Source organism: Salmo salar, chromosome ssa01 (assembly GCF_905237065.1).
Source record: "Salmo salar chromosome ssa01, Ssal_v3.1, whole genome shotgun sequence".
Classification (NCBI taxonomy): Eukaryota; Metazoa; Chordata; class Actinopteri; order Salmoniformes; family Salmonidae; genus Salmo; species Salmo salar.
In genome coordinates, this window is record NC_059442.1 from 103,130,182 (window position 1) to 103,157,626 (window position 27,445).

Below are 27,445 nucleotides of genomic sequence, written 5' to 3' on the forward strand. Positions count from 1 at the left end.
ATGGGTCCTGGTCAAAAGTAGTGCACTATAGGAAGCCATTTGAGACGCAACCTACAGACTTGATTAATCCCATCAAATCCCTCAGGCTAATATACCAATATACCAGGTGATTGGATGGATACTTGAGACTCCTCACATATGATGTACCAAACTGTATTTCAGTATTAATGTCATGAATCTCTTGTGGACTGATCAAATTACGCAAGATTTTACTTCTGGGTTAACCAATATTATATTGTCATCTCCTGGAAACTAAACTGATAAGGTTTGTTTCAAACGGAGTATAGCATATTTAGATTCCAGGCTAATTTAATAGCCAACTGCTTTTGACGTCTGAAGTAAGGCCGATTCCACAATCATGGTCTGTGGAGATCTCAGTGGCAATTCATATGGATTAAGGTCTCAGTTAACAAAATTGACTAGGTCATGCATCCAATTCCACAGACATGTTCCTAATCTAAAAAACGAATCACAAAAAATCGATTCCAGTTTGTAAGGCTACCTCAGGGTTCCATAAAAGAGGAATGTATTTCTGACCACGGGTAGGTGGCACTGTTGCAATGTTCGCCAGAAGCCCCGAGGTGTGCAAGCGGATGGAGATTGGAGAGCGCAATTGCCCCTATCTATCTGAGCCTGTTCAAATGATGTAATGCAACGGCATATGTGTGGGTGAGAAGGGGGACCATGTTATTTTTCTCCGTGGTTAAACTGGGTTTACAGTACCGGGCTCGCGCTGTCCCCAACTGAGTGGCATTATCATGTACGGCGATGGAGAGGGCAGTGTTTGGGACAGAGTCGGACGCCCCCGGCGGGACTGCATGTGCTACCTCGGACCTCCGACTACTTTGATGCCCATGTAAGAATTATGATGACGTTCTCAGTAGACTAGACTGTTCCAAAATTAGATAGGTTACATTGCATAGTAGCCTATAGAGTCAGTAAGTGCGTATACAACTAGGCTGTTATTGGAAAATGTTCTTCATGCGTCCATGCCTAAAAGCAGTTGCGGATAAAATAACCTTTGATAAAATAGCCTAAACCAGAATCACAAGTTAATTAGTCTAAGTCCACACTGAATGGTTACCTTCTGTTCAATTTTGACTGTTAATTGTTTGTTTATCTCACGGACTTTGTGTTTAGATCTTACCTGCAAATGCATTACCTGCACTGAAAAAAATCGATTCCATGTTGAAGGATAAAATTTCGATTTAAAAAAAATTATATTCCTATATATGAAAGTTACAGTAACACATTAGTATCCAAACAATGGAATGAAATAACATATCAGACTATATGACTGTAAGCATTAATGGTCCAGCTGACGACTGAGCTGATGATAGGAGACAGTGAAGCTATCAGATCAACAGAAACGAATTGTTCAAGTTGACGAGTTGTGTTCATGTCATGCGAGTCCCTGGACCTCAGCATAATAGCCTACCGTTTAAACAGTCGGCTATTAGCCTAGAACAGATTGACACGGAGCAATACTTCAGTGGACACGACATAATTAACGACGCGCATTCCCCATACAAATACAGATCAGATAGGATACTATTCCCTCTCCTCTGATTTCCCAGCGTAGGCTAGGCATACAACGCCTCATGGTGGCTGGGAGCAGCAAGAAAGAAAAAAATGGTAACATATACTAGTATAGTTTATGTTTCCCTGTGCCATTGGATAATATTATCCAGAGGAAAAGATGCCAAGGCCTACTGATACAATGATGCGCTCGAGTGCGCGCACTGGCGCACGCCTCATAGACTGTCACAAATGCTTTGTCCTCATCCTTCCAAATCGCGTTGAATCGATTTATTCATTAGCTACCAAAGCCTACACGTAGGCTGTCTTAACTCTATCTATTTAATAAGGATTGCACAGTGCATGCATATACAGTACACAGCACAGCACTGTGGTCGCCCAGTCACTTTCGCTTAGCTTCTCTCTCCATCTCTGCCCCTTTCGAGCACATGGTCAGTGAAGGATGAAGATTTCCCGCTCTATGGGCTCCCAGCAGCGGCGTGTGGCTTCCACCAGTGTTGGAGGGAAACTAAACCAGCTCTTAACATTAGTGGTTGACTGAGTTGAAATTGACCGTGGGAAATCATGTTTTATCTTTATCGGCCCTTCCGTCCGCACGCATTAGAACTCTCGCAACCCGCTTGGTCTGAACCGGCCTCACCTCCCGCTCATGGTTCCGGACACTCTTCTAACCGCCTCTCATGTCATACTCTTTCTACAGCGGGATGCGGAAGTCTCCCGATGTGAGTCCCAGACGGCTTTCGGACATCAGCCCCCAACTGAGACAACTGAAGTATCTGGTTGTGGACGAGTCTATCAAAGAGGACACTTTAAAATCATCCCGTTCCTTTGAAGACATTAACAGCGCGTCGATAGAGGAGAGGATATTGAGGATCACTGGATACTATGGCTATCAGCCTTGGAATGCTGTCTACACCAACAGTGAGTTGACCAGTTTGGCTTTTTTGCAATTAGCTGCCTACCTGTGACTGTTACATGCTGTGTAGAGTTTGTGTGATTTAAACTTTTATTGGGAATTTAGAAGTCTTGAATTATGGGCTATATATATTTGACCTAAGTGTAGGGCCAATATCCATAACAGTCCAGACTAAATGTGCAAGATACTGAGAAACACGGTAAGAGAAATAGCCTTTGTTTGAATTAGTGTAAACTATAAAAGTTGAGACAAAACATAATAAATGCTGTGTGTTCTCTCTCTCTCTCTCTCTCTCTCTCTCTCTCTCTCTCTCTCTCTCTCTCTCTCTCTCTCTCTCTCTCTGTGTCTGTGTGTGTGTGTGTGTGTGTGTGTGTGTGTGTGTGTGTGTGTGTGTGTGTGTATCCAGCTGCTCCTAAGAACTGGCCTCTTTCACTATAATTAGCTGCATCAGTTGCTACCAAACAGCAATTAGCCTGTGAATTACAGTGTTTGGTGTTTTGTTATGCATTAATCACCTAATTATATATGCATGGCTGTTGCAGTGGGGGTGAGAGTTGGGGCAAAGCAGCCCTGTTGTTTCAGCTGAATCATGTAAAAAGAATCCCACAAACATCACACACACACACACACACACACACACACACACACACACACACACACACACACACACACACACACACACACACACACACACACACACACACACACACACACACACACACACACATTATGCTTGATGATGTTGATGATTACCATGATGTGTGTGTGTTTTGACCCCTTGGGATAAGCAGCATGTTGTGGGTGTGTGTGGGAGCAAACTGTAAACACCCAAACAGGTGATGTCATTGTCTTGCCTTGTTGGGTTCTTTGTGTGATGTCCTAGTTACAGTCCTACACAGACAGCAAAAACAAAGGACCCACACACACAGAAAGAGAGAGGGATATGGAGGTGTAAAAAAACTAACAGGATTTTCCGTGGCATGGAGAAAACATTTCATTTCAGTCTCATTCACATGAGCCCAATGAGCCTGAGTAGTGTTTTATGATGCAAACAAATATGTATATTTAAAGAAAGAGGAGTTAAAATGAGGCTTTAGTTGTTTCTAATCATCTTCAATGATTATGTGAGCCAGTCATTCACTGACACCCATTTCTCTGCCTTCACTGTTGTTGGGAAACTGTTTTCTAAAACCTCTAGCCACCCCAGCCTTTTCCAAAAATGTGCTGTGTTTTGTTATTTTTGGAAGAGATAGGTTTACATTTGTTTTTGCCAAACCCACACTGCTGTTCGTTTCTTGCTGTAATTTACTTGTGCTATCATCGCAATCACAGCATCTCACGGTTGGGCCATGGTCAGAAGTAGTGTACTATATAGGGAATAGGGTGACTCTACCAGCCGTGAAATGAGACTGGTTTCTATATAAGCTCAGTGGTTTGGCCATGACGCACGCATACACACACACACACACACACACACACACACACACACACACACACACACACACACACACACACACACACACACACACACACACACACACACACAAACATACGCGCTCACACGCACGTGCGCACACACACACAGTCTGACATGAGTTTAGCCTCCTTTTTTACTGTCTCTTCTGAGCAGCAGTGATTAGTGGACAGAGACACAAGCTGTGTTCGAATACCCATACTAACATACTGTATACTACATACTTACATTTACATTTACGTAATTTAGCAGACGCTCTTATCCAGAGCGACTTACAAATTGGTGCATTCACCTTATGATATCCATGAGTATATACTACATACTATATTAGAGGTCGGCCGATTAATCGGAATGGCCTATTAATCAGGGCCGATTCCAAGTTTTCATAACAATCGGTAATCGGCATTTTTGGACACCAATCATGGCCGATTACATTGCACTCCACAAGGAGACTGCGTGGCAGGCTGACTACCTGTTATGCGAGTGCAGCAAGGAGCCAAGGTAAGTTGCTAGCTAGCATTAAACTTATCTTATAAAAACAATCAATCTTAACCTCCCTGGGCAAGGTGGGACGTTTGCGTCCCACCTAGTCAACAGCCAGTGGAATCGCGTGGCGCGAAATACAAATACCTAAAAAATGCTATAACTTCAATTTCTCAAACATATGACTATTTTACACCATTTTAAAGACAAGACTCTCGTTAATCTAACCACATTGTCCGATTTCAAAAAGGCTTTACAGCGAAAGCAAAACATTAGATTATGTCAGGAGAGTACCCTGCCAAAAATAATCACACAGCCATTTTCAAAGCAAGCATATATGTCACAAAAAACAAAACCACAGCTAAATGCAGCACTAACCTTTGATGATCTTCATCAGATGACACTCCTAGGACATTATGTTATACAATACATGCATGTTTTGTTCAATCAAGTTCATATTTATATAAAAAAACAGCTTTTTACATTAGCATGTGATGTTCAGAACTAGCATACCCACCGCAAACTTCAGGTGAATTTAGTAAATTACTCATGAATAACGTTCACAAAATACATAACAATTATTTTAAGAATTATAGATACAGAACTCCTATATGCAATCGCGGTGTCAGATTTTAAAATAGCTTTTCGGCGAAAGCACATTTTGCAATATTCTGAGTACATAGCCCGGCCATCACGGCTAGCTAATTTGACACCCACCAAGTTTGGCCCTCACCAAACTCAGATTTACTATAAGAAAAATTGGATTACCTTTGCTGTTCTTCGTCAGAATGCACTCCCAGGACTTCTACTTCAACAACAAATGTTGTTTTGGTTCCAAATAATCCATAGTTATATTCAAATACCTCCGTTTTGTTCGTGCGTTCAGGTCAGTATCCGAAGGGTGATGCGCGAGGGCATTTTGTGACAAAAAAAATGCAAAATATTCCATTACCGTACTTCGAAACATGTCAAACGCTGTTTAAAATCAATTTTTATGCTATTTTTCTCATAAAATAGCGATAATATTCCAACCGGGCGACGTTGTATTCATTCAAAGGCTGAAAGAAAAAAATGGAGAATTCTCATGAACGCGCATCTCCAGTGTCACTGTTCCCAGCCTGACCACTCACAAACAGAGCTGCTCTACTTCACCCAGAGACTGCAGACACCGCATTACACTTTCTGGCACCTTCTGAGAGCCAATGGAAGCCTTAGAAAATGTCATGTTACAGCAGAGATGCTGTATTTTCGATAGAGATGCCACAGAAGGAGAACAAATTGTCAGACAGGGCACTTCCTGTATGGAATCTTCTAAGGTTTTGGCCTGCCATATGAGTTCTGTTATACTCACAGACACCAAACAGTTTTAGAAGCTTTAGAGTGTTTTCTATCCATATCTACTAATTATATGCATATTCTCGTTTCTGGGCAAGAGTAGTAACCAGTTTAAATCGGGTACGTTTTTTATCCGGCCGTGCAAATACTGCCCCCTAGCCCCAACAGGTTTTAACATAATCACTAGTTAACTACACGTGGTTGATGATATTACTAGTTTATCTAGCGTGTCCTGCGTTGCATATAATCAATGCCTACTTCGCCAAACGGGTGATTTAACAAGCGCATTCGCGAAAAAAGCACTGTCGTTGCACCAATGTGAACCTAACTATAAACATCAATGCCTTTCTTTAAAATCAATACACAAGTATATATTTTTATACCTGCTGTCACAACGTCTACAGAAGGTGGCGCCTCTCCCCGTTCGGGCGGCACTCGGCGGTCGTCGTCGCCGGCCTACTAGCTGTCACCGATCTCCTTTTCTTTTTAATTTGGTGATGTCTGTTTTATGTTAGCACCTGTTTTGAGTTAGTTCATTAGTGGGGGTATTTTGTCTGTCTGTTTTTGGTTTGGGATTGTGCGGGATTATTTTGTATCATTGTATTGTACGTTGGGGATTTGATTTTCCTTTGCCGTTCAGTATTAGGCAATAGGGTTTGCTGGGCTGTGTCCCGACTCGATTTAGGGTTCTTACCTGTCGCTTGAGTTCTGTACCCTGCCTTGTTTTACGGCACTTTTGGGCTGTGTTCATTAAAACGTGTTTTCACACGTACCTTAGTCTCCGGCCCCTGACTTCATCCCTCCTTGCATGTTAGAGTCGCATGACACCTGCACATTTAGTTAATATTGCCTGCTGACATGAATTTCTTTTAACTAGGGAAAATGTGTCACTTCTCTTGCAACAGAGTCAGGGTATATGCAGCAGTTTGGGCCGCCTGGCTCGTTGCGAACTGTGTGAAGACTATTTCTTCCTAACAAAGACAGCCGACTTCGCCAAACGGGGGATGATTTAACAAAAGGGCATTTGCGAAAAAATCACAATCGTTGCACGAATGTACCTAAACATCAATGCCTTTCTTAAAATCAATACACAGAAGTATATTTTTTTAAACCTGCATATTTAGTTAAAACAAATCCAGGTTAGCAGGCAATATTAAACTAGGGAAATTGTGTTACTTCTCTTGCGTTCATTGCACGCAGAGTCAGGTTATTTTCAACACTTTGGGCCGCCTGGCTCGTTGCAAACTAATTTTCCAGAATTGTACGTAATTATGACATAACATTGAAGGTTGTGCAATGTAACAGGAATATTTAGATTTAGGGATGCCACCCGTTAGATAAAATACGGAACGGTTCCGTATTTCACTGAAAGAATAAACGTTTTGTTTTCGAAATGATAGTGTCACGGTTGTCGTAGGGATTGGACCAAAATGCAGCGGGAATGTGTATACTCATTTTCTTTTATTCGGCAGAAAGAAGGAAAAACAAAACAAAACACACGTATACAAAAATTACGACGATAACAGTCTTGTCATGCACATAGCTAAACAAGAAACAACTACCCACAAAATCCCATAGAAAAACACCCCTCTTAAATACGACCTTCAATTAGAAGCAACTAGGAGCAGCTGCTTCCAATTGAAGGTCAACCCAACAAACACCACATAGAAATAGACATACTAGAACATAGCCCAACAAACCCTGAAACACTCTAAACAAACACCCCTCTTAAAACAGAACATAGCCCAACAAACCCCGAAACACTCTAAACAAACACACCCCTGCCACGTCCTGACCAAACTACAATAACCCCTTATACTGGTCAGGACGTGACAGATAGTTTCCGGATTCGACCATATTAATGACCTAAGGCTCGTATTTCTGTGTGTTATTATGTTATAATTAAGTATATGATTTGATATTTGATAGAGCAGTCTGACTGAGCGGTGATTGGCAGCAGCAGGCTCGTAAGCATTCATTCAAACAGCATTTTCGTGCGTTTGCCAGCAGCTCTTCGCTGTGCTTCAAGCATTGAGCTGTTTATGACTTCAAGCCTATCAACTCCCGAGATTAGGCTGGTGTAACCGATGTGAAATGGCTAGCTAATTAGTGGGGTGCGCGCTAATAGCTCTGCAAGGGCCGCAGCTTTTGTGGAGCAATGGGTAACAATGCTTTGAGGGTGGCTGTTGTTGATGTGTTCCTGGTTCGAGCCCAGGTAGGGGCGAGGAGAGGGACGGAAGCTATACTGTGACACTGGCAATACTAAACTGCCTATAAGAACATCCAATAGTCAAAGGTATATGAAATACAAATCGTATAGAGAGAAATAGTCCTATAATTCATTCCTATAATAACTACAACCTAAAACTTCTTACCTGGGAATATTGAAGACTCATATTAAAAGGAACCACCAGCTTTCATATGTTCTCATGTTCTGAGCAAGGAACTTAAATGTTAGCTTTCTTACATGGCACATATTGCACTTTTACTTTCTTCTCCAACACTTTGTTTTTGCATTATTTAAACCAAATTGAACATGTTTCATTATTTATTTGAGGCTAAATTGATTTTATTGATGTATTATATTAAGTTAAAATAAAAGTGTTCATTCAGTAATGTTGTAATTGTCATTATTACAAATAAAAAAATACATTAAAAAAATCGTCCGATTAATCGGTATTGGCTTTTTTTGGTCCTCCAATAATTGGTATCGGTATCGGCGGTGAAAAATCATAATCGGTCGACCTCTAAACTATATACTATTAGTTCATTTTAGTATACTGTAAACAAACAGTATGCTTTCAGTTGAACGTACTAGGTCTTAGCCTGTCTACCAAAAGTTGATGCTGTTGCTATGCAACCTCTTGCTAGCTAGTTAGCATAACAAATTACTAGTTAGACATTTTACGCCTTTGGGTGTGTTCTTAAATTCAATCTGGAGTGCCAGAGTGCGCTCGTAAATTCAGAGTGTTTTCAGATTGTCCGTAAAATCAGAGCGTTTTGCTCTCGGAGCTCACACTGGACGCTCGGGCGAAGGAGTAGGGTTGATTTTAGCATTCTGAACTTGCTAGCAACTTCCAGACACAAATGAGACTTCTCTGACCATTTTACTCACCCTAGCAGACCTGTTTAGGTAGGTTTCATGTTATCCAGAGCGTTGGTGACTGTAACTGTGCTGCTGGCAACAATTTAATTACGCTTTTTGCCGAAGTTTACTGACACGGCCATATTCAACGGGTTTTGAGGCTCGTAAATTCATTATTCTGCGCTCTGGTACACTCATACGAGAGTGCTCTGAGATCGGAGTAGATAGCCAGAGAGAATTTACGAAAGCACACGAATGTCCATTGAGAACACACAATGACTATACCACTTAGCTAAGCTAAGAATGACGGGAAAAATCAAGTCAATAAACGTTGGGTAGTTTGTTACCCTATAGTTAATATACTGGCAAGTTTGATGTATAAGTAGCCAACTAATGCTAGGTAGCTAGCTAACAACATACCGGTACATACTGCTGTAATGATACGCTATGTGGTTCGTAAGGACAGCGTAGCTAACAAATTGTCAGCCAATATAATGTGTAAGGTAACTTATTTCAAAAGTCATTACTTTATTACATTGGTCAGCATTTTCTTAACATTTGTCATAATTAGTTAAAGCAATGAATTTGTATCCGCTCTCGTTGTACTTCCACTGCATATTTTCCGCCATCTTCTTCAAATCTGGAAACGATGTGTAGCCATGCCCATTTCCTGAAGAATTGCATTATGGACCCTAAAGTACGGAAATAGTGTCCTCTGCGTGTATACTTCATTTTTTGGAGAATTTAGTATGACATCCTGGAACTTTTGGCATACTAACTATATCCATACTATGACCAATAAGCATACTACATACTCAATTTACTTCACAAATAGTATGGTTAGTGCGTTTATTATGAGTATTCGAACAGAGCTACAGTCTTTAACTTCCTGTTGGCATGGTCCAACATCTACACTAAAATGGTCAAGTCCCATCCTCACTAGTATTTACAGTAACTAGCCTTGTCTGAGCCACAACGGCCTATAGGGTAGGAGCCTATCTCCAGTTTCTCTAGCGTTGGGCATCCCCAGGACCGAACACCAGTATTTATTACCGTTGTTTAAATATAGCTGGAGCTTTCAGAGACACACAGTGAGCTAACTAGACTAGTATGGAGACATTGTGGATGGAACATTGGACTGGGCTTTCCAACTGCCTGTTCTGTTATCATACCACTGCCACTCTGTCTGCCTGGAACTCTTCATCATATAGGCCAGCAGGAAAGGATACCTTGTAAGGCATTAACATCATAGACATGTAAATGTTGTTAACAATAGCACTCCTCCTTTCCCAACATATTCTTCGTTGTTTGGGCTAATGGCTGTTGGAAATAAATACATTAATAAATGAACAAATGAATGAATGACTCTTATTTGACAATCTTAAAAAGTATAGGGTTGTTTTAACTATGAGAAAACAACAAACCACCTTTACCATTGGGGTAATGTCTGTATAATGTTACCATTGGGGGTAATGTCTGTATAATGTTACCATTGGGGGTAATGTCTGTATAATGTTGTTTTTACTATGAGAAAACAACAGAACACATGTTACCATTGAGTAATGTCTGTATAATGTTACAATTGGGGGTAATGTCTTTGTAATGTTACCATTGGGGGTAATGTCTATGTAATGTTACCATTGGGGGTAATGTCTTTGTAATGTTACCATTGGGGGTAATGTCTTTGTAATGTTACCATTGGGGGTAATGTCTTTGTAATGTTACCATTGGGGGTAATGTCTTTGTAATGTTACCATTGGGGGTAATGTCTTTGTAATGTTACCATTGGGGGTAATGTCTTTGTAATGTTACCATTGGGGGTAATGTCTTTGTAATGTTACCATTGGGGGTAATGTCTTTGTAATGTTACCATTGGGGGTAATGTCTTTGTAATGTTACCATTGGGGGTAATGTCTTTGTAATGTTACCATTGGGGGTAATGTCTTTGTAATGTTACCATTGGGGGTAATGTCTTTGTAATGTTACCATTGGGGTAATGTCTTTGTAATGTTACCATTGGGGGTAATGTCTGTGTAATGTTACCATTAGGTGTAATGTCTGTGTAATGTTACCATTGGGGGTAATGTCTGTGTAATGTTACCATTGGGGGTAATGTCTATGTAATGTTACCATTGGGGGTAATGTCTGTGTTATGTTACCATTAGGGGTAATGTCTGTGTAATGTTACCATTGGGGGTAATGTCTGTGTAATGTTACCATTGGGGGTAATGTCTGTGTAATGTTACCATTGGGGGTAATGTCTATGTAATGTTACCATTGGGGGTAATGTCTGTGTTATGTTACCATTAGGGGTAATGTCTGTGTAATGTTACCATTGGGGGTAATGTCTGTGTAATGTTACCATTGGGGGTAATGTCTGTGTAATGTTACCATTGGGGGTAATGTCTGGGTAATGTTATCATTGGGGGTAATGTCTGTGTAATGTTACCATTGGGGGTAATGTCTGTGTAATGTTACCATTGGGGGTAATGTCTGTGTAATGTTACCATTGGGGGTAATGTCTTTGTGTGTGTAAGACTCTGGCCAGGGCGTGTGACAGTGTGCATTACACAGGAAAGGGAGATGGTTCTGCCCATACGTGCACACTGGGCAGAGATGGGTCTGAGGGCCACACACACACTACCACATCATCAACATCAGCATCAACATGGGTGGCCTGCTGAGGCTGAAATGACATGTATCTGAATGATTTATCAAACAGGAAACAAATGAAACAGCCAGAACTGGGCCGGCTATATTTCTAATGTCAGACAGGAACAGACTGTCTAATGAAGCCTCACATAATCACATCAAATCAAAGTATGCCAACATGTCAGAACTTGTCGTACACCATATGGTCACTTGACAGCCACGCTTCTTAAATGTCCAACTCCCTAGCCCTCCCATTTCCATTAAACATGGTGCACAGTATCGCGCACCAGTCTTCTGGGTATGTGACAGCGTTTATTGGTTTTGTTGTGTGAGTTGTATGTTTTAGATATCAGTTATATAGTGTACATACTGCAGCCATTCTAATAGGCTGGAATTTGACTGGAACTTGTGTCCTAACTGAGAAGGCTTTGGAAGGAACCTCCCACTTTGAGGTGGACCATAGCTAGCCCACTGGGCACACACTGGTTGAATCAACGTTGTTTCAATGTAATTTGGCAACGTATTGCGACGTGGAATCTATGGAGAAAATATATTCAAACGTAAAATGTTACTATCAATATTGAAAAAAGGTAAAATAAAATGTAGAATGAAATAATAAATTAAACATATTTTCCGCCACCCAATATATATTGAATATAGGATGGAAAATATTTTTTACATTTCTAAGTGGAATTTTCCTCGCAGGTTCAATGTACATATAGTTCTGATGATTATGTTGAAATTAGATTGATGTAACAACCTGCTAGTCACATTAAGTCATTGTATTTAATTTGAAGTTTTACCTTAATTTTAATCTTTACAATGCTGCAGGAAATGGTTGATGACTTTTTTCAAATCCAATGTATTTTCCATGTTGATTCCACGTCACAATACGTTGACAAATTATGTTGAAACAACACCTTAACGTTTCTTCAAGACCTCCTGCACTGTTTGCTATGCCAGATGTGTATGTGTGTGTTGGGTGGTTGAGGGATGTTCCAATGTGATGTAGAAAGTTCTGTTCTGTTATGCAACAAGATCAAATCAATTATTGAGGAGGATGGGTAGATCACACCTGCTGCTGAACCCCAGCTTGTCCCCACTGGAGTCTCTCTAGCTCTCCATGACTCCTGCTGCATCTCTGGGAGAACCGATGTGTCTCTATTGGTGCAATTCCACTAGAGGAACCAAACTGTGTCGTGCCGAGCCGGAACCAACACAAACTAGCCTTGCTGGTTCATGGTTGTTTTCCATTTGCCATGGAGCTGGAAACAGGACTAGGTTTAATTCTCGGGAAAAACTGCTAGCACCCAACTCCACCAACACACTTTGGACAACAAAGCAGCAACAACAGAAATCCTAGCATGACAGACCAAGCCTGGTCCATTATCTCAGTGGATGTCTCCCTTTTTTGGTTACTGTACCCCCATCTCGTGATTTTACCTTTGAGGATTATTAACGTACTAATTTCCTCCCTTATGCTGATTTAACATTTAGACATCATGTATGTTCTTCTAAGTTTCGTTTTTTACGACCCTGTGAAGAGCCTACTACAATAGTTTTGTCTATGTTCGCTATGTTCGCGTTTGATTTGTTGTTTCATAAGTGTGTCAGTCATAGTATGCCTAATCTTTATTTCCTACATTTCAAATCAACAAGTAAGCATATTTAAGAAGTGTATTGGTCCAAAATCTGCAAAATGTACATTATTTTCATTGTTTAACAGTAGGCTAAATACAATGAACAGTAATTGAAACCACATTCAGAATGCTTTTGATGTAGTGCAAATGTAAGTGAATAAAAAATTAAGTAGTTTACATAAGAACTTCAGCCAGTTTAGTCTTGTGACATGTCTGCTGCTGGTGTCTGACATCCTTTTATGGCTTGGACAATCTGTCCAAATACATCTCTGAAGCTGTTAAACGAGGCGGTCTGGGCCATCTGAGCCACCCTGGCTGTCCTGTCTGCTGCCCTGGCTGGCTGCTGCCTCATCTTCACACAGCTGATTGAAGTGCTGATCCTGCTGCTGATGCTGGGCCTCAAGTGTCTCCAGGTATGAGGCCTTGGTCTCCCTCATGAAATGCAGGTATTCTCGTCCCTGGGAAAATATACTGACCAAAAATATAAACGCAACATGCTAAAATGGCAACGATTTTACTGAGTTACAGTTCATATAATGAAATTAGTCAATTAAAATAGATAAATTAGACCGACATCTAAGGATTCCACATGACTGGGCAGGGGCCTAGCTATAGGTCCACCCACTGGGGAACCAGGCCCCGCCAATCAGAATTAGTTTTTCCCCACAAAAGGGCTTTATTACAGACAGAAATACTCCTCAGTTTCATCAGCTGTCCGGGTGGCTGGTCTCAGACAATCCCACAGGTGAAGAAGCCGAATGTGGAGGTCCTGGACTGGCATAGTCTGTGGTTGTGAGGCTGGTTGGACATACTGCCAAATTCTCTAAAACGACGTTAGAGGAGGCTTATGGTAGAGGAATGAACATTCAATTCTCTTGCAACAGCTCTGGTGGTCATTCCTGCAGTCAGCATGCCAATCGCACGCTCCCTCAAAACTTGAGACATCTGTGGCATTGTGTTGTGTGACAAAACTGCACATTTCAGAGTGGCCTTCTATTGTCCCCAGCACAAGGTGCACCTGTGTAATGATCATGCTGTTTAATCAGCTTCTTGGTATGTCACAACTGTCAGGTGGATGGATTAACTTGGCAAAGGAGAAATTCTCACTAACAGGGATGTAAACACATTTGTGCAAAACATTTTAGAGAAATAAGCTTTTTGTGCGTATGGAACATTTCTGCAATCTTTTATTTCAGCTCATGAAACATGCGACCAACACTTTATATATTGCGTTTATATTTTTCTTCAGTGTATAAAGGCAGAAGAAATGAGATGTGCAGTACAGGGATGATAAGGTACAGACTCCAAAACAAACCTGAGGGCAGACAGTGTGAGTGCCGTTTTGTTCTCCAACCAGGTATTGTTGCCTCATATGTATTAAATCTTATCCAGTAAAGGCCAGTGTGGGGCCAACCAGATCTACCAACCAGATACATAAATGATGCAAATAGTAAAGGTGTTGGGTCAGAATGATGATTCATTGAATCAGTGTGACAGTTTTATATATAAATTCCTAGATCCACACCCTCTCCTTGAATAATGTTTAGGAACATAACCCTGCAATGATAAAAGCCTGCTGTGGATGAGATTGAACTGTTTACCAACTGAGAATGGACCCTTGGCGCCTGGGGGTGCAGGGCTCAGGGGTAGTAGGAACATTGATTGTGTCGATGGACCCTTGGCGCCTGGGGGTGCAGGGCTCAAAGGTTGTGGCTTCACTATTCGAGCATGCAGCTTCCTCTGAGTCCGTAGGTTCAGGAATGTCCTCTGAAAAGTATAAGTATGTTTGTTTGTATAATGTAAAGTTGAATACTCCGACTAACGTCAAACATGTAGCCAAGTCCACGACGTTGGCCTTCCATGGATGTTTTATATGACAGCTGAAGACATTGGTAGCTAGCTAGATAGTAATTTGTCTAAAAACAATGTATTACCGTGTTGATCATCGCTACTGGGCGTCATCTGGCTTCAAATATGGCTGTCTGGCTTTCTGGCTGTCTGGCTGTCTGACTGTCTGGCTGTCTGGCTGTCTGACTGTCTGGCTGTCTGGCTGTCTGACTGTCTGGCTGTCTGACTGTCTGGCTGTCTGGCTGTCTGGCTGTCTGGCTGTCTGACTGTCTGTCTAGCTGTCTGGCTGTCTGGCTGTCTGACTGTCTGGCTGTCTGACTGTCTGTCTGACTGTCTGACTGTCTGGCTGTCTGACTGTCTGACTGTCTGGCTGTCTGACTGTCTGGCTGTCTGACTGTCTGGCTGGCTGTCTGACTGGCTGGCTGGCTGTCTGGCTGGCGGTCTGGCTGTCTGGCTGTCTGACTGTCTGGCTGTCTGACTGTCTGACTGGCTGTCTGTCTGACTGGCTGTCTGACTGCTGTCTGACTTGGCTGGCTGTCTGACTGTCTGGCTGTCTGACTGTCTGACTGGCTGTCTGTCTGACTGGCTGTCTGACTGTCTGTCTGACTGTTTGGCTGTCTGGCTGTCTGGCTGGCTGTCTGACTGTCTGGCTGGCTGGCTGGCTGACTGTCTGGCTGGCTGGCTGTCTGGCTGTCTGACTGTCTGGCTGTCTGACTGTCTGGCGGTCTGGCTGTCTGGCTGTCTGGCTGGCTGGCTGTCTGGCTGTCTGGCTGGCTGGCTGTCTGATCCACTTTTGTTGTTGTGGTCTTTTATCTTTTTATATTCTTGCTTGAGTTTCTTAATTTTTTACATGCACTGTTTTATTGACTGATGGATTACCATTTCAGCTATCCAAAATTTTTATGAATACCTTTTCATTCCTGGTGGAAGAATCCAGTCGCCTCTGGATGCTGGAGTCTGCCCAGATACTCAAGAGTGCTTGGACATCTCCAGCTGACCAATTTGCTTCTTCCATTATTTGTTTTTAGCTTAAGAGTTATTGGTTAGTGTAGCTGTACTAAGTCATATCTGTGGCTGGACCATTCTAGTCAGATTGACCTTATAAAAATGGAGCCAGTGACTTGTGTATGACTATTACAACATATGCGAGACTGTGACATCATTGCGTGAGACAAGTCATTGAGTCCTGGCATTTGTAACCCCACCCACTGGCCTACTTGGTTGGAGGTCAGTACCAGATATCAAACGAGGCTGAACATCCCACTTGGTTCCAGGAATAAAGCAGACAATGGGCAAATGGAAATGAAATAGGAACCGTGATATTCACGGCCTGGCACAGCACGGCCCTTCAGTGGAACAACGTCATGTACAGTCTCTCTGCTCCACTCTCTCTCTGCTCCTCTCTCTCTCTCTCTGCTCCACTCTCTCTGCTCCACTCTCTCTCTCTCTGCTCCACTCTCTCTGCTCCACTCTCTCTCTGCTCCTCTCTCTCTCTGCTCCACTCTCTCTCTGCTCCTCTCTCTCTCTCTGCTCCACACTCTCTCTGCTCCTCTCTCTCTCTCTCTCTCTCTGCTCCTCTCTCTCTGCTCCTCTCTCTCTCTCTGCTCCACTCTCTCTTTCTCTCTCTCTCTGCTCCTCTCTCTCTCTCTCTGCTCCACTCTCTCTCTGCTCCTCTCTCTCTCTCTCTGCTCCACACTCTCTCTGCTCCTCTCTCGCTCTCTCTCTCTCTGCTCCTCTGTCTCTCTCTCTCTCTCTCTGCTCCTCTCTCTCTCTTTGCTCCACTCTCTCTTTCTCTCTCTCTCTGCTCCTCTCTCTCTCTCTCTCTCTCTCTGCTCCACTCTCTCTCCTCCTCTCTCTGCTCCACTCTCTCTCTGCTGCTCTCTCTCTCTCTCGCTCTCTCTCTCTCTGCTCCACTCTCTCTCTGCTCCTCTCTCTCTCTCTCTGCTCCTCTCTCTCTCTGCTCCACTCTCTCTCTGCTCCTCTCTCTCTCTCTGCTCCTCTCTCTCTCTGCTCCTCTCTCTCTCTTTGCTCCACTCTCTCTCTCTCTCTCTCTCTGCTCCTCTCTCGCTCTCTCTCTCTCTGCTCCTCTCTCTCTCTCTCTTTGCTCCACTCTCTCTCTCTCTCTCTCTCTCTCTCTCTCTCTCGCTCGCTCTCTCGCTCTCTCTCTCTCTCTTTGCTCCACTCTCTCTCTCTCTCTCTCTCTCTCTCTCTCTCTCTCTTTGCTCCACTCTCTCTCTCTCTCTCTCTCTCTCTCTCTCTCTCGCTCGCTCTCTCTCTCGCTCTCTCTCTCTCTCTTTGCTCCACTCTCTCTCTCTCTCTCTCTCTCTCTCTTTGCTCCACTCTCTCTCTCTCTCTCTCTCGCGCTCTCTCTCTCTCTCTCGCTCTCTCTATCTCTCTTGCTCTGTCTCTCTCTCTCTCTCTCTCTCTCTCTCTCTCTCTCTCTCTTTCTTTCTTTCTTTCTTTCTTTCTTTCTTTCTTTCTTTCCCTCTCCTCTTCTCCATCTTTCTCTTTCTCTCTGTTGTCTCTTCTTCTCCTTGGCTGTCATAGAGCTCTAGTGGTTCTCAGCAGTGCAGGGATGTGAGATTTGAAGTGGCAATGTTTGATGGTAATGGGTTATACACTCTCACATTTATCAGACACTTCCAGCTGCAGAGCTTCCTCCTCAGTCACTCTTCCTTGTAATGGAAATGCTGCCAATTTATCCCTAAATCCCTACCTCCTTCATCTGCTCACAGCACTCTGTCTCTCTAGGAGATGATGAAGGGAGGAGCAGAGGAAGAAAATGATGAATGGATAAGGGGGAGAGGTGATCAGGCCCTCAGCGGTGTTGTTCAGGACCACAATGATGAATGGATAAGGGGGAGAGGTGATCAGGCCCTCAGCGGTGTTGTTCAGGACCACAATGATGAATGGATAAGGGGGAGAGGTGATCAGGCCCTCAGCGGTGTTGTTCAGGACCACAATGATGAATGGATAAGGGGGGAGATGATTAGGCTCTCAGCGGTGTTGTTCAGGACCAACCACATTGATGAATGGATAAGGGGGAGAGGTGATCAGGCTCTCAGCGGTGTTGTTTAGGACCACAATGGGTCGATGTAACCAACAGGGACAGACGTCCCAACGCTCTCTGTGTCTCTCTGTGTCTCTCTGTGTCTGGATTGGAAAGTAAGAGATTCATGCATTAGCCTGCTTCCAGATATATTTGTGCTGTCTTGCCAACTCACTACAATAGTAAGACAGCACAAACAGACCTGGGACCAGGCTAGGCTAGAGATGAATGGAGGGGTGATGATTAGAGAGATCATACAATAATATGTATGTTTTTAACTAGGCAAGTCAGTTAAGAACACATTCTTATTTACAATGGCAGCCTACTGGGGAACAGGGGGTTAACTACCTGGTTCAGATGTAGAACGACAGATTTTTACCTTGTCAGCTCAGGGATTCCATCCTGCAACCTTTCGGGTACTGGCCCAACGCTCTAACCACTAGGCTACCTGCCGCCCCTGTAGTGTGTACTTCACATGTATTTGAGGTACTGGATGAGCCATCCAGCACAAATGGTAGAGCTGCTGTTTGGTTACAGCTGTTTCAATACTGTATCATTACACACTGGTGACAGTTGGGTCCACATGTTAATATTACACATTGTGACAACCATGTCAACACCATCACCAACAGCTGCTGTTGAGGCTCTCTGAAATATCATTTTGCCCCTGTAGTGTATATGGGTCTGTAGTGTCTATGGATCTGTAGTGTCTATGGGCCTGTAGTGTCTATGGGCCTGTAGTGTATATGGGTCTGTAGTGTCTATGGATCTGTAGTGTCTATGGGCCTGTAGTGTCTATGGGTCTGTAGTGTCTATGGGCCTGCAGTGTCTATGGGTCTGTAGTGTCTATGGGTCTGTAGTGTCTATGGCCCTGTAGTGTCTATGGGTCTGTAGTGTCTATGGCCCTTAGTGTCTATGGGTCTGTAGTGTCGATGGCCCTGTAGTGTATATGGGTCTGTAGTGTCTATGGCCCTGTAGTGTCTATGGCCCTGTAGTGTATATAGCCCTTAGTGTCTATGGGTCTGTAGTGTATATGGGTCTGTAGTGTCTATGGCCCTGTAGTGTATATGGCCCTTAGTGTCTATGGCCCTGTAGTGTATATGGGTCTGTAGTGTCTATGGCCCTTAGTGTCTATGGGTCTGTAGTGTCTATGGCCCTTAGTGTCTATGGGTCTGTAGTGTATATGGCCCTTAGTGTCTATGGGTCTGTAGTGTATATGGGTCTGTAATGTCTATGGCCCTTAGTGTCTATGGGCCTGTAGTGTCTATGGGCCTGTAGTGTCTATGGCCCTAGAGGCTGTTCAACTTATCAGTGGATATGTTTCAGTGTACCAGAGAAGATGTAGTGTACATAGAGGCTGTTCAACTTATCAGTGGATATGTTTCAGTGTACCAGAGAATATGTAGTGTACATAGAGGCTGTTCAACTTATCAGTGGATATGTTTCAGTGTACCAGAGAATATGTAGTGTACATAGTGTCATAGGCGTCGTAAGGATTGGACCAAGGCGCAGCGTGTAAAGTGCTCATCTTCTTAATTTATTAGAAATAACACTTAAACAAAAGAAACAAATAACGAAACAGTCCCATAAGGTGCACAGACTATACAGGAAATAACCACCCACAAAACACAAGTGAAACAAACCTCAACTAAATATGGCCTCCAATTAGAGGCAACGACAACCAGCTGTCTCTAATTGGAGGTCCTACCAAAAACCCAACATAGAAATAGAAAACTAGATTTAAACATAGAAATAGAAAACATAGAACATAAACCAAAAACACCAAAACACACAAAACAAACACCCCCTGCCACGCCCTGACCAAACTAAAATGACAAATAACCCCTTTTACTGGTCAGGACGTGACACACAGAGGCTGTTCAACTTATCAGTGGATATGTTTCAGTGTACCAGAGAATATGTAGTGTACATAGAGGCTGTTCAACTTATCAGTGGATATGTTTCAGTGTACCAGAGAATATGTAGTGTACATAGAGGCTGTTCAACATATCAGTGGATATGTTTCAGTGTACCAGAGAATATGTAGTGTACATAGAGGCTGTTCAACTTATCAGTGGATATGTTTCAGTGTACCAGAGAAGATGTAGTGTACATAGAGGCTGTTAATTTTTAAAAGGCACATCCAGTAGTTCTAAAGCTGTGTGTTTACCTCTCTCCCACACACACACACGCACGCGCGCACACACACAATCACACACACACACACACACACACACACAGCCATTCTGTGATTCAGAGAATACAGACTGAGAATTCTGGCTAAATAATAGATTTTTGCGCAGTGTTAAATGCTGCTTGATATTTGGCTGTTTCAGGGATTATGGTTAGATTGGTCTATGATTAGAAAACTGTTGGGGGGAAAACAACAAAGCCTAAGTAAAAGTCTGGAGAATATGACGTTTTATCTTTTATACAGTTTTTTACAATCACTTTGGCACTCATTTCAGAACCTTGATGTCATTTTTCAAAACTCCAGACACAAAACTCACAACCAATGATCAAAATGCACATTTTTCAAAACTCTAACACTTTTTCCAATTGCTTGGATACAATACACATAAAGCTAAGATCATTTGTTCATTGAACTAAAATCACCTGTTCAAAATGACACAACTTAACATCAAAGTATTACCATTTCAAAATGCAATTCACACATTACGTCTGAGATGACTATCTATTCATTTCATTACAATGATCTAACTATCAATTGATACAACTGATCAAAATGATAAGTAACTGTTGCATTACTCTTAATGCATAGTTTTATGGAAACTGACAAACAATATTCCATGTTTAGATCATGAAAGGTTCAGGATAACGAGATCCATTGACACCAGTTACCGTGGAACATGAACCAATTGGACTACATTATCTATGTGTAACGGTTGTCTTCATGAATGGACCAAGGCGCAGCAGGTATGTGAATACTCATGGTTATTTTATTACCAAAAAAGAGTAAAGCATCCACTTGAAAAAACAATGACGGTGACAACAGTAGCAGTTTTACAGGCTATACACGCAGTGTAAAAACAACTACCCACAAACCCAAGTGACAAACATACTCCTACATATATGACTCCCAATCAGGAACAACGATCCCCAGCTGTTCCTGATTAGGAGTCACAAGACCAACACAGAACACAAGACTGCCACGTCCTGACCCCAAAACTACAACAACAGCTCCATCTGCTGGTCAGGACGTGACAGTACCCCCCCCTCAAGGTGCAGACCCCGGAATGCACCTAACAACGAAAAAACACCAACCAACAAAATCCCCAACAAAACCCATAAACAATAACCCCTAAACAATAAGGGAGGGAAGGGAGGGTGGCTGCCGTCACCGACGGCACTGTGCTACACCCTCCCTCCCCAACCCACCTATCCTGGAGGTGGCTCCGGTGCAGGACGTGGACCCTGCTCCACCCTCGGCGTCGCCCACTTTGGTGGAGCTGATAGCTGCACCAGGCAGACGGACCCCTCGAGCCGGGCCGGAGGACAGGAGGGCCCTTCGGGCTGGGCCGGGGAACAGGAGGGCCCCTCGGGCTGGGCCGGGGGGCAGGAGGGCCCCTCGGGCTGGGCCGGGGGGCAGGAGGGCCCTCGGGCTGGGCCGGGGCAGGAGGGCCCCTCGGGCTGGGCCGGGGGCAGGAGGGCCCCTCGGGCTGGGCCGGGGGGCAGGAGGGCCCCTCGGGCTGGGCCGGGGAGCAGGAGGGCCCCTCGGGCTGGGCCGGGGAGCAGGAGGGCCCCTCGGGCTGGGCCGGGGAGCAGGAGGGCCCCTCGGGCTGGGCCGGGGAGCAGGAGGGCCCCTCGGGCTGGGCCGGGAGCAGGAGGGCCCCTCGGGCTGGGCCGGGGAGCAGGAGGGCCCCTCGGGCTGGGCCGGAGAGCAGGAGGGCCCCTCGGGCTGGGCCGGAGAGCAGGAGGGCCCCTCGGGCTGGGCCGGAAGGCATGCGGGCCCCTCGGGCTGGGCCGGAAGGCATGCGGGCCCCTCGGGCTGGGCCGGAGGGCAGGAGGACCACTCGGGCTGGACCGGAGGGCAGGAGGACCACTCGGGCTGATCCTGACAGGCCGGGCACCCTGGCAGATCAGGGCAGGCGGGCACCTCTGGCAGAACCGGGCAGTCCGGCCACTCTGGCAGAACAGGGCAGTCCGGCCACTCCGGCAGAACAGGGCAGTCCGGCCACTCCGGCAGAACAGGGCAGTCCGGCCACTCCGGCAGAACAGGGCAGTCCGGCCACTCCGGCAGAACAGGGCAGTCCGGCCACTCCGGCAGAACAGGGCAGTCCGGCCACTCCGGCAGTTCAGGGCAGTCCGGCCACTCCGGCAGTTCAGGGCAGTCCGGCCACTCCGGCAGTTCAGGGCAGTCCGGCCACTCCGGCAGTTCAGCGCAGTCCGGCCACTCCGGCAGTTCAGCGCAGTCCGACCACTCCAGCAGTTCAGCGCAGTCCGGCCACTCCGGCGACTGTTGACTGGCGGGCAGCTCCGACGACTGTTGACTGGCGGGCAGCTCCGACGACTGTTGACTGGCGGGCAGCTCCGACGACTGTTGACTGGCGGGCAGCTCCGACGACTGTTGACTGGCGGGCAGCTCTGGTGACTGTTGACTCCTGATGTGTGGGGCAGGTATTGGACGTACCAGCCTGGAGACACGCACCTCCATGCTAGTGTGTCTAGCGGGAAACACCGGACCGAAAGGGCGCACTGGCGGTCTTGAGTGCAGGGTTGGCATCACCCCTTCCGGCTCGATGCTCCCCTTGCCCTGGCACCTGCGGGGCGCTGGTACTGGGCGCACTGGGCTGTGCGTCCGTATAGGCGAGATGGTGCGCACCTCAGCGTAACATGACGCCCTCCACCTCGTACGCACCTCCCTGTAGTCACGGGTAGCTGGCTTACGGCTCTTCCCTGGCCTGGCCAAACTACCCGTGTGCCCCCCCAAAAAAAATCTTGGGGCTGCCTCTCGGGTTCCCTCAGCTCCCTTAACTTGTCCGCCCAGAATTTTCTCTCGTCCTGCCAGGTCCATTCTTCCATTTCCTTCTCCTGTGGCTTCCTCCTCTTCTGCTGCTTGGTCCTTTGGTGGTGGGTAGTTCTGTAACGGTTGTCTTCATGAATGGACCAAGGCGCAGCAGGTATGTGAATACTCATGGTTATTTTATTACCAAAAAAGAGTAAAGCATCCACTTGAAAAAACAATGACGGTGACAACAGTAGCAGTTTTACAGGCTATACACGCAGTGTAAAAACAACTACCCACAAACCCAAGTGACAAACATACTCCTACATATATGACTCCCAATCAGGAACAACGATCCCCAGCTGTTCCTGATTAGGAGTCACAAGACCAACACAGAACACAAGACTGCCACGTCCTGACCCCAAAACTACAACAACAGCTCCATCTGCTGGTCAGGACGTGACACTATGGATGTAATATTTCATCATCATTCTTTATCAGACACTGTTTCTATGGTCCCATGTACCACTTTTCCAGATCATGTTTTCAGATTTGACATTACTGTACACTCACCGGCCACTTTATTAGGTACACCTATCTAGTACTGGGTAGGACCCCCTTTTGCCTCCACAACAGCTTGAATTATTAATTGTGCTGTATGTTAAGAGATGCCATTCTGCACACCACTGTTTTAAACAGCTGTTATTTGAGCATTAGTGGCCTTTCTGTTAGCTTGAATGAGTCTGGACATTCTCCTCTGACCTCTCTCATTAACAAGGTGTTTTTGCCCACAGAAATGCCCGCTCACTGAATGTGTTTTGTTTATCGCACCATTCTCTGTAAACTATAGAGACTGTAGTGCATAAAAATCCCAGGAAGGCAGCTGTTTCTGAGATGCTGGAATCACCATGTGTGGCATCAACAATCATTCCACTGTCAAAGTTGCTTAGATTACTCATCTTGCCTGTTCTAATGTTTGATCGAACAACAACTAAAGCTCTCTACTCTATATACTCTATATATTGAGTTGCAGGCAGCCACATGATTCACTGTTTGAATGTAACCTTCCTTGATGAGCTAAATCAGGTCTGTAGAGCTGATGGCGTGACCTATGTCATTGTGTGGGATAATGTCAGGTTCCACCATGTTCAAATGTTGCAAGCATGGTTTCAGGCCCAACCAAAATTTACCACCCTGTACTTACCCCCATACTCTCCTTTCCTAAAACCCGATTGAGGAATTTTTCTCCACATGGAGGTGGAAGGTAGATGATAGGCGCCCTCACGATAGGCGCCCTCCCTTCTCCAGGCCATGGATGACGCATGCAATGACATCACGGCAGACCAGTGTCAGGCCTGGATTCGCCATGCCTGAAGATTCTTCCCAAGATGTTTGGCTAATGAAAACATCCATTGTGATGTGGATGAGAACCTATGGCCAAATCCACAAGACAGGGTTGATGGAAATATAGAAGTACAGTAATCAATCCTTTGTTTAGCTTTTTACAGTAAGCCAGGTGAGGAACACTGCAGTTGATGTTTTACTGTAGTTTTTTTCTTTTTTTGTAGCTAATTATTTTTGCTTTAATTCAAAGAAACCTATGTCGTGATTTTATTGTATTTCATCAATAAATGTCATATTTTGTTCAATGATTCCACTGTGTCTGTAGTATTCTCTCTACTAGTCCTTTTACAGTGATGTATTTACGTGTAGTAGCATAATGAAACATGTATCACATATTTTGTACTACAATATTTAATGATTGTACGAACAACTACACAGTGAAACTATCGGTATCTTGTGTGTGGGTAATCTAAATTAATGTTCCTATGGTATTTCACGATAAAGGAGTTATTTGAACTAATGATTCTGCAAGTGCAAGGTTTCTTTAAAGATATGAATGCACAATGCAATGTTTTGAACATTGGACAGCCTGTGTTACAAGTTTTGAGTTTTGTGTCTAGAGTTTTGAAAAATGACCACAAGGTTCTGAAATTAGTGCCGAAGTGATTGTTAAAAACTGTAACAAGAGGTGTGGATGAAAAATAGTGAAAGATAATCCAGAATAATACACAGTCCAGAGGTTATAGAAAAGGCTATAGAAAACCAGTCAATATCAAATGAGTGTCGAGGAGATTGAGTGTGAGCAACAAATGCATTTCGTGTTGGCTATGATGTAATTTACATTTCCTGTGTAATGACTAGGGAAGCAGCATGATACAGAAAGGTAATACATCTAGTGTGGGGATGGGGTCAGTGGGGAGTGAGAACTCAAGAGTAAGCCACAATATCATTACCCAGCAATTTTCTCCAGTCTCTGTCAACGTTGATGGTTCACACAAATTACAAAATGACATTTTGGTTTCCTAACCCTGTAAGCAGTCTATTGATAAGGTAAGACAGCGTTCCATCCTTGTCCATACACTGCTTACTGGGTAAAGAAAGCAATATGTCATTTTGTAATTAGGGTGAACTATCCCTTTAAGGTGCTTTGAATCTACAGTGTGTAGTGGGGAAAGCTAAAAAAAATAACCCTTGTAGGTTCTAGATAGCACCTTTTTTTTCTAAAAGTGTATGAACCACTTAGCTAATACAGTATAAATGAGTGATATGAACCTGTGGGATGAACCAGTTATCTAATACAGTATATATGAGTGATATGAACCTGTGGGATGAACCAGTTAGCTAATACGGTATATATGAGTGATATGAACCTCTGGGATGAACCAGTTATCTAATACGGTATATATCAGTGATATGAACCTGTGGGATGAACCAGTTATCTAATACGGTATATATGAGTGATATGAACCTGTGGGATGAACCAGTTAGCTAATACGGTATATATGAGTGATATGAACCTGTGGGATGAACCAGTTATCTAATACGGTATATATGAGTGATATGAACCTGTGGGATGAACCAGTTAGCTAATACGGTATATATGAGTGATATGAACCTGTGGGATGAACCAGTTATCTAATACAGTATATATGAGTGATATGAACCTGTGGGATGAACCAGTTATCTAATACAGTATATATGAGTGATATGAACCTGTGGGATGAACCAGTTAGCTAATACGGTATATACAGTGGGAAGAAAAAGTATGTGAACCCTTTAGAATTACCTGGATTTCTGCATATATTGGTCATAAAATTGCACAATGCATCACCGGGGGCAAACTACCTGTCCTCCATGACACCTACAGCACTCGATGTCACAGGAAGGCCAAAAAGATCAAGGACAACAACCACCCGAGCCACTGCCTGTTCACCCCGCTATCATCCAGAAGTCGAGGTCAGTACAGGTGCATCAAAGCTGGGACCAAGAGACTGAAAAACAGCTTCTATCTCAAGGCCTTCAGACTGCTAAACAGCCATCACTAACTCAGAGAGGCTGCTGCCTACATGGAGACCCAATCACTGGACACTTGAATAAATGGATCACTAGTCACATTAAACAATGCCGCTCTAAATAATGCCTCTTTAATAATGTCTACATATCTTACATTACTCATATCACATTTATATACTGTATTTTATACCATCTATTGCACCTTGCCTATCCTGCTCGGACATCGCTCATCCATATACTTATATGTACATATTCTCATTCCCCCCTTTAGATTTGTGTGTATTAGGTAGTTGGTGGGGAATATTTTGATTACTTGTTAGATATTAGTTCTCTGTCGGAACTAGAAGCACAAGCATTTCGCTACACTCGCATTAACATCTGCTAACCATGTGTATGTGAACAATACAATTTGATTAGATTTTATTTCATTTTATCTGATCTTCATCTAAGTCACAAGCATAGACAAACACGGTCTCCCTAAACTAATAACACAAACAATTATAATTGTTCATGTCTTTATTGAACACACCGTGTAAACATTCACAGTGCAGGGTGTAAAAAGTTTGTGAACCCTTGGATTTAATAACTGGTTAATCCTCCGTTGGCAGCAATAACCTCAACCAAACGTTTTCTGTAGTTGTGGATCAGACCTGCACAATGGTCAGGAGGGATTTTGGACCATTCCTCTTTACAAAACTGTTTCAGTTCCACAATATTCTTGGGATGTCTGGTGTGAACCGCTCTCTTGAGATCATGCCACAGCATTTCAATTGGGTTGAGGTCAGGACTGACTGGGCCACTCCAGAAGGTGTATTTTCTTCTGTTGATGCCATTCTGTTGTTTATTTACTTCTGTCTTTTGGGTCGTTGTCCTGTTGCCTCACCTAACTTCTGTTGGCGGACAGATAGCCTTACATTCTCCTACAAAATGTCTTGATAAGCTTTATGCAAGGCAGCAATTCTTAATCTTAGGTCTTCTGAGATCTCTTTTGTTCGAGGCATGGTTCTCATCAGGCAATAATTCTTGTGAATAGCAAACTCAAATTTTGTGAGTGTTTTTTATGGGGCATGGCAGCTCTAACCAACATCTCCAATCTCGTCT

At 43.9% G+C, this 27,445-nt stretch overlaps 1 protein-coding gene across 1 annotated transcript in view; it reads left to right on the forward strand.

Annotated features, from left to right (window-relative positions):
- The first annotated feature begins 593 nt into the window (after positions 1-593).
- The window catches only part of slc35f3b (solute carrier family 35 member F3b), a 187,115-nt gene continuing 160,263 nt past the window's right edge, over positions 594-27,445 (forward strand). The window contains exons 1-2 of the mRNA XM_045687037.1: positions 594-856; positions 2,240-2,460. Of these exons, the coding sequence (XP_045542993.1) occupies positions 759-856; positions 2,240-2,460 (319 nt within the window). The 5' untranslated portion in view covers positions 594-758. The remainder of the gene's footprint in view (positions 857-2,239; positions 2,461-27,445) is intronic.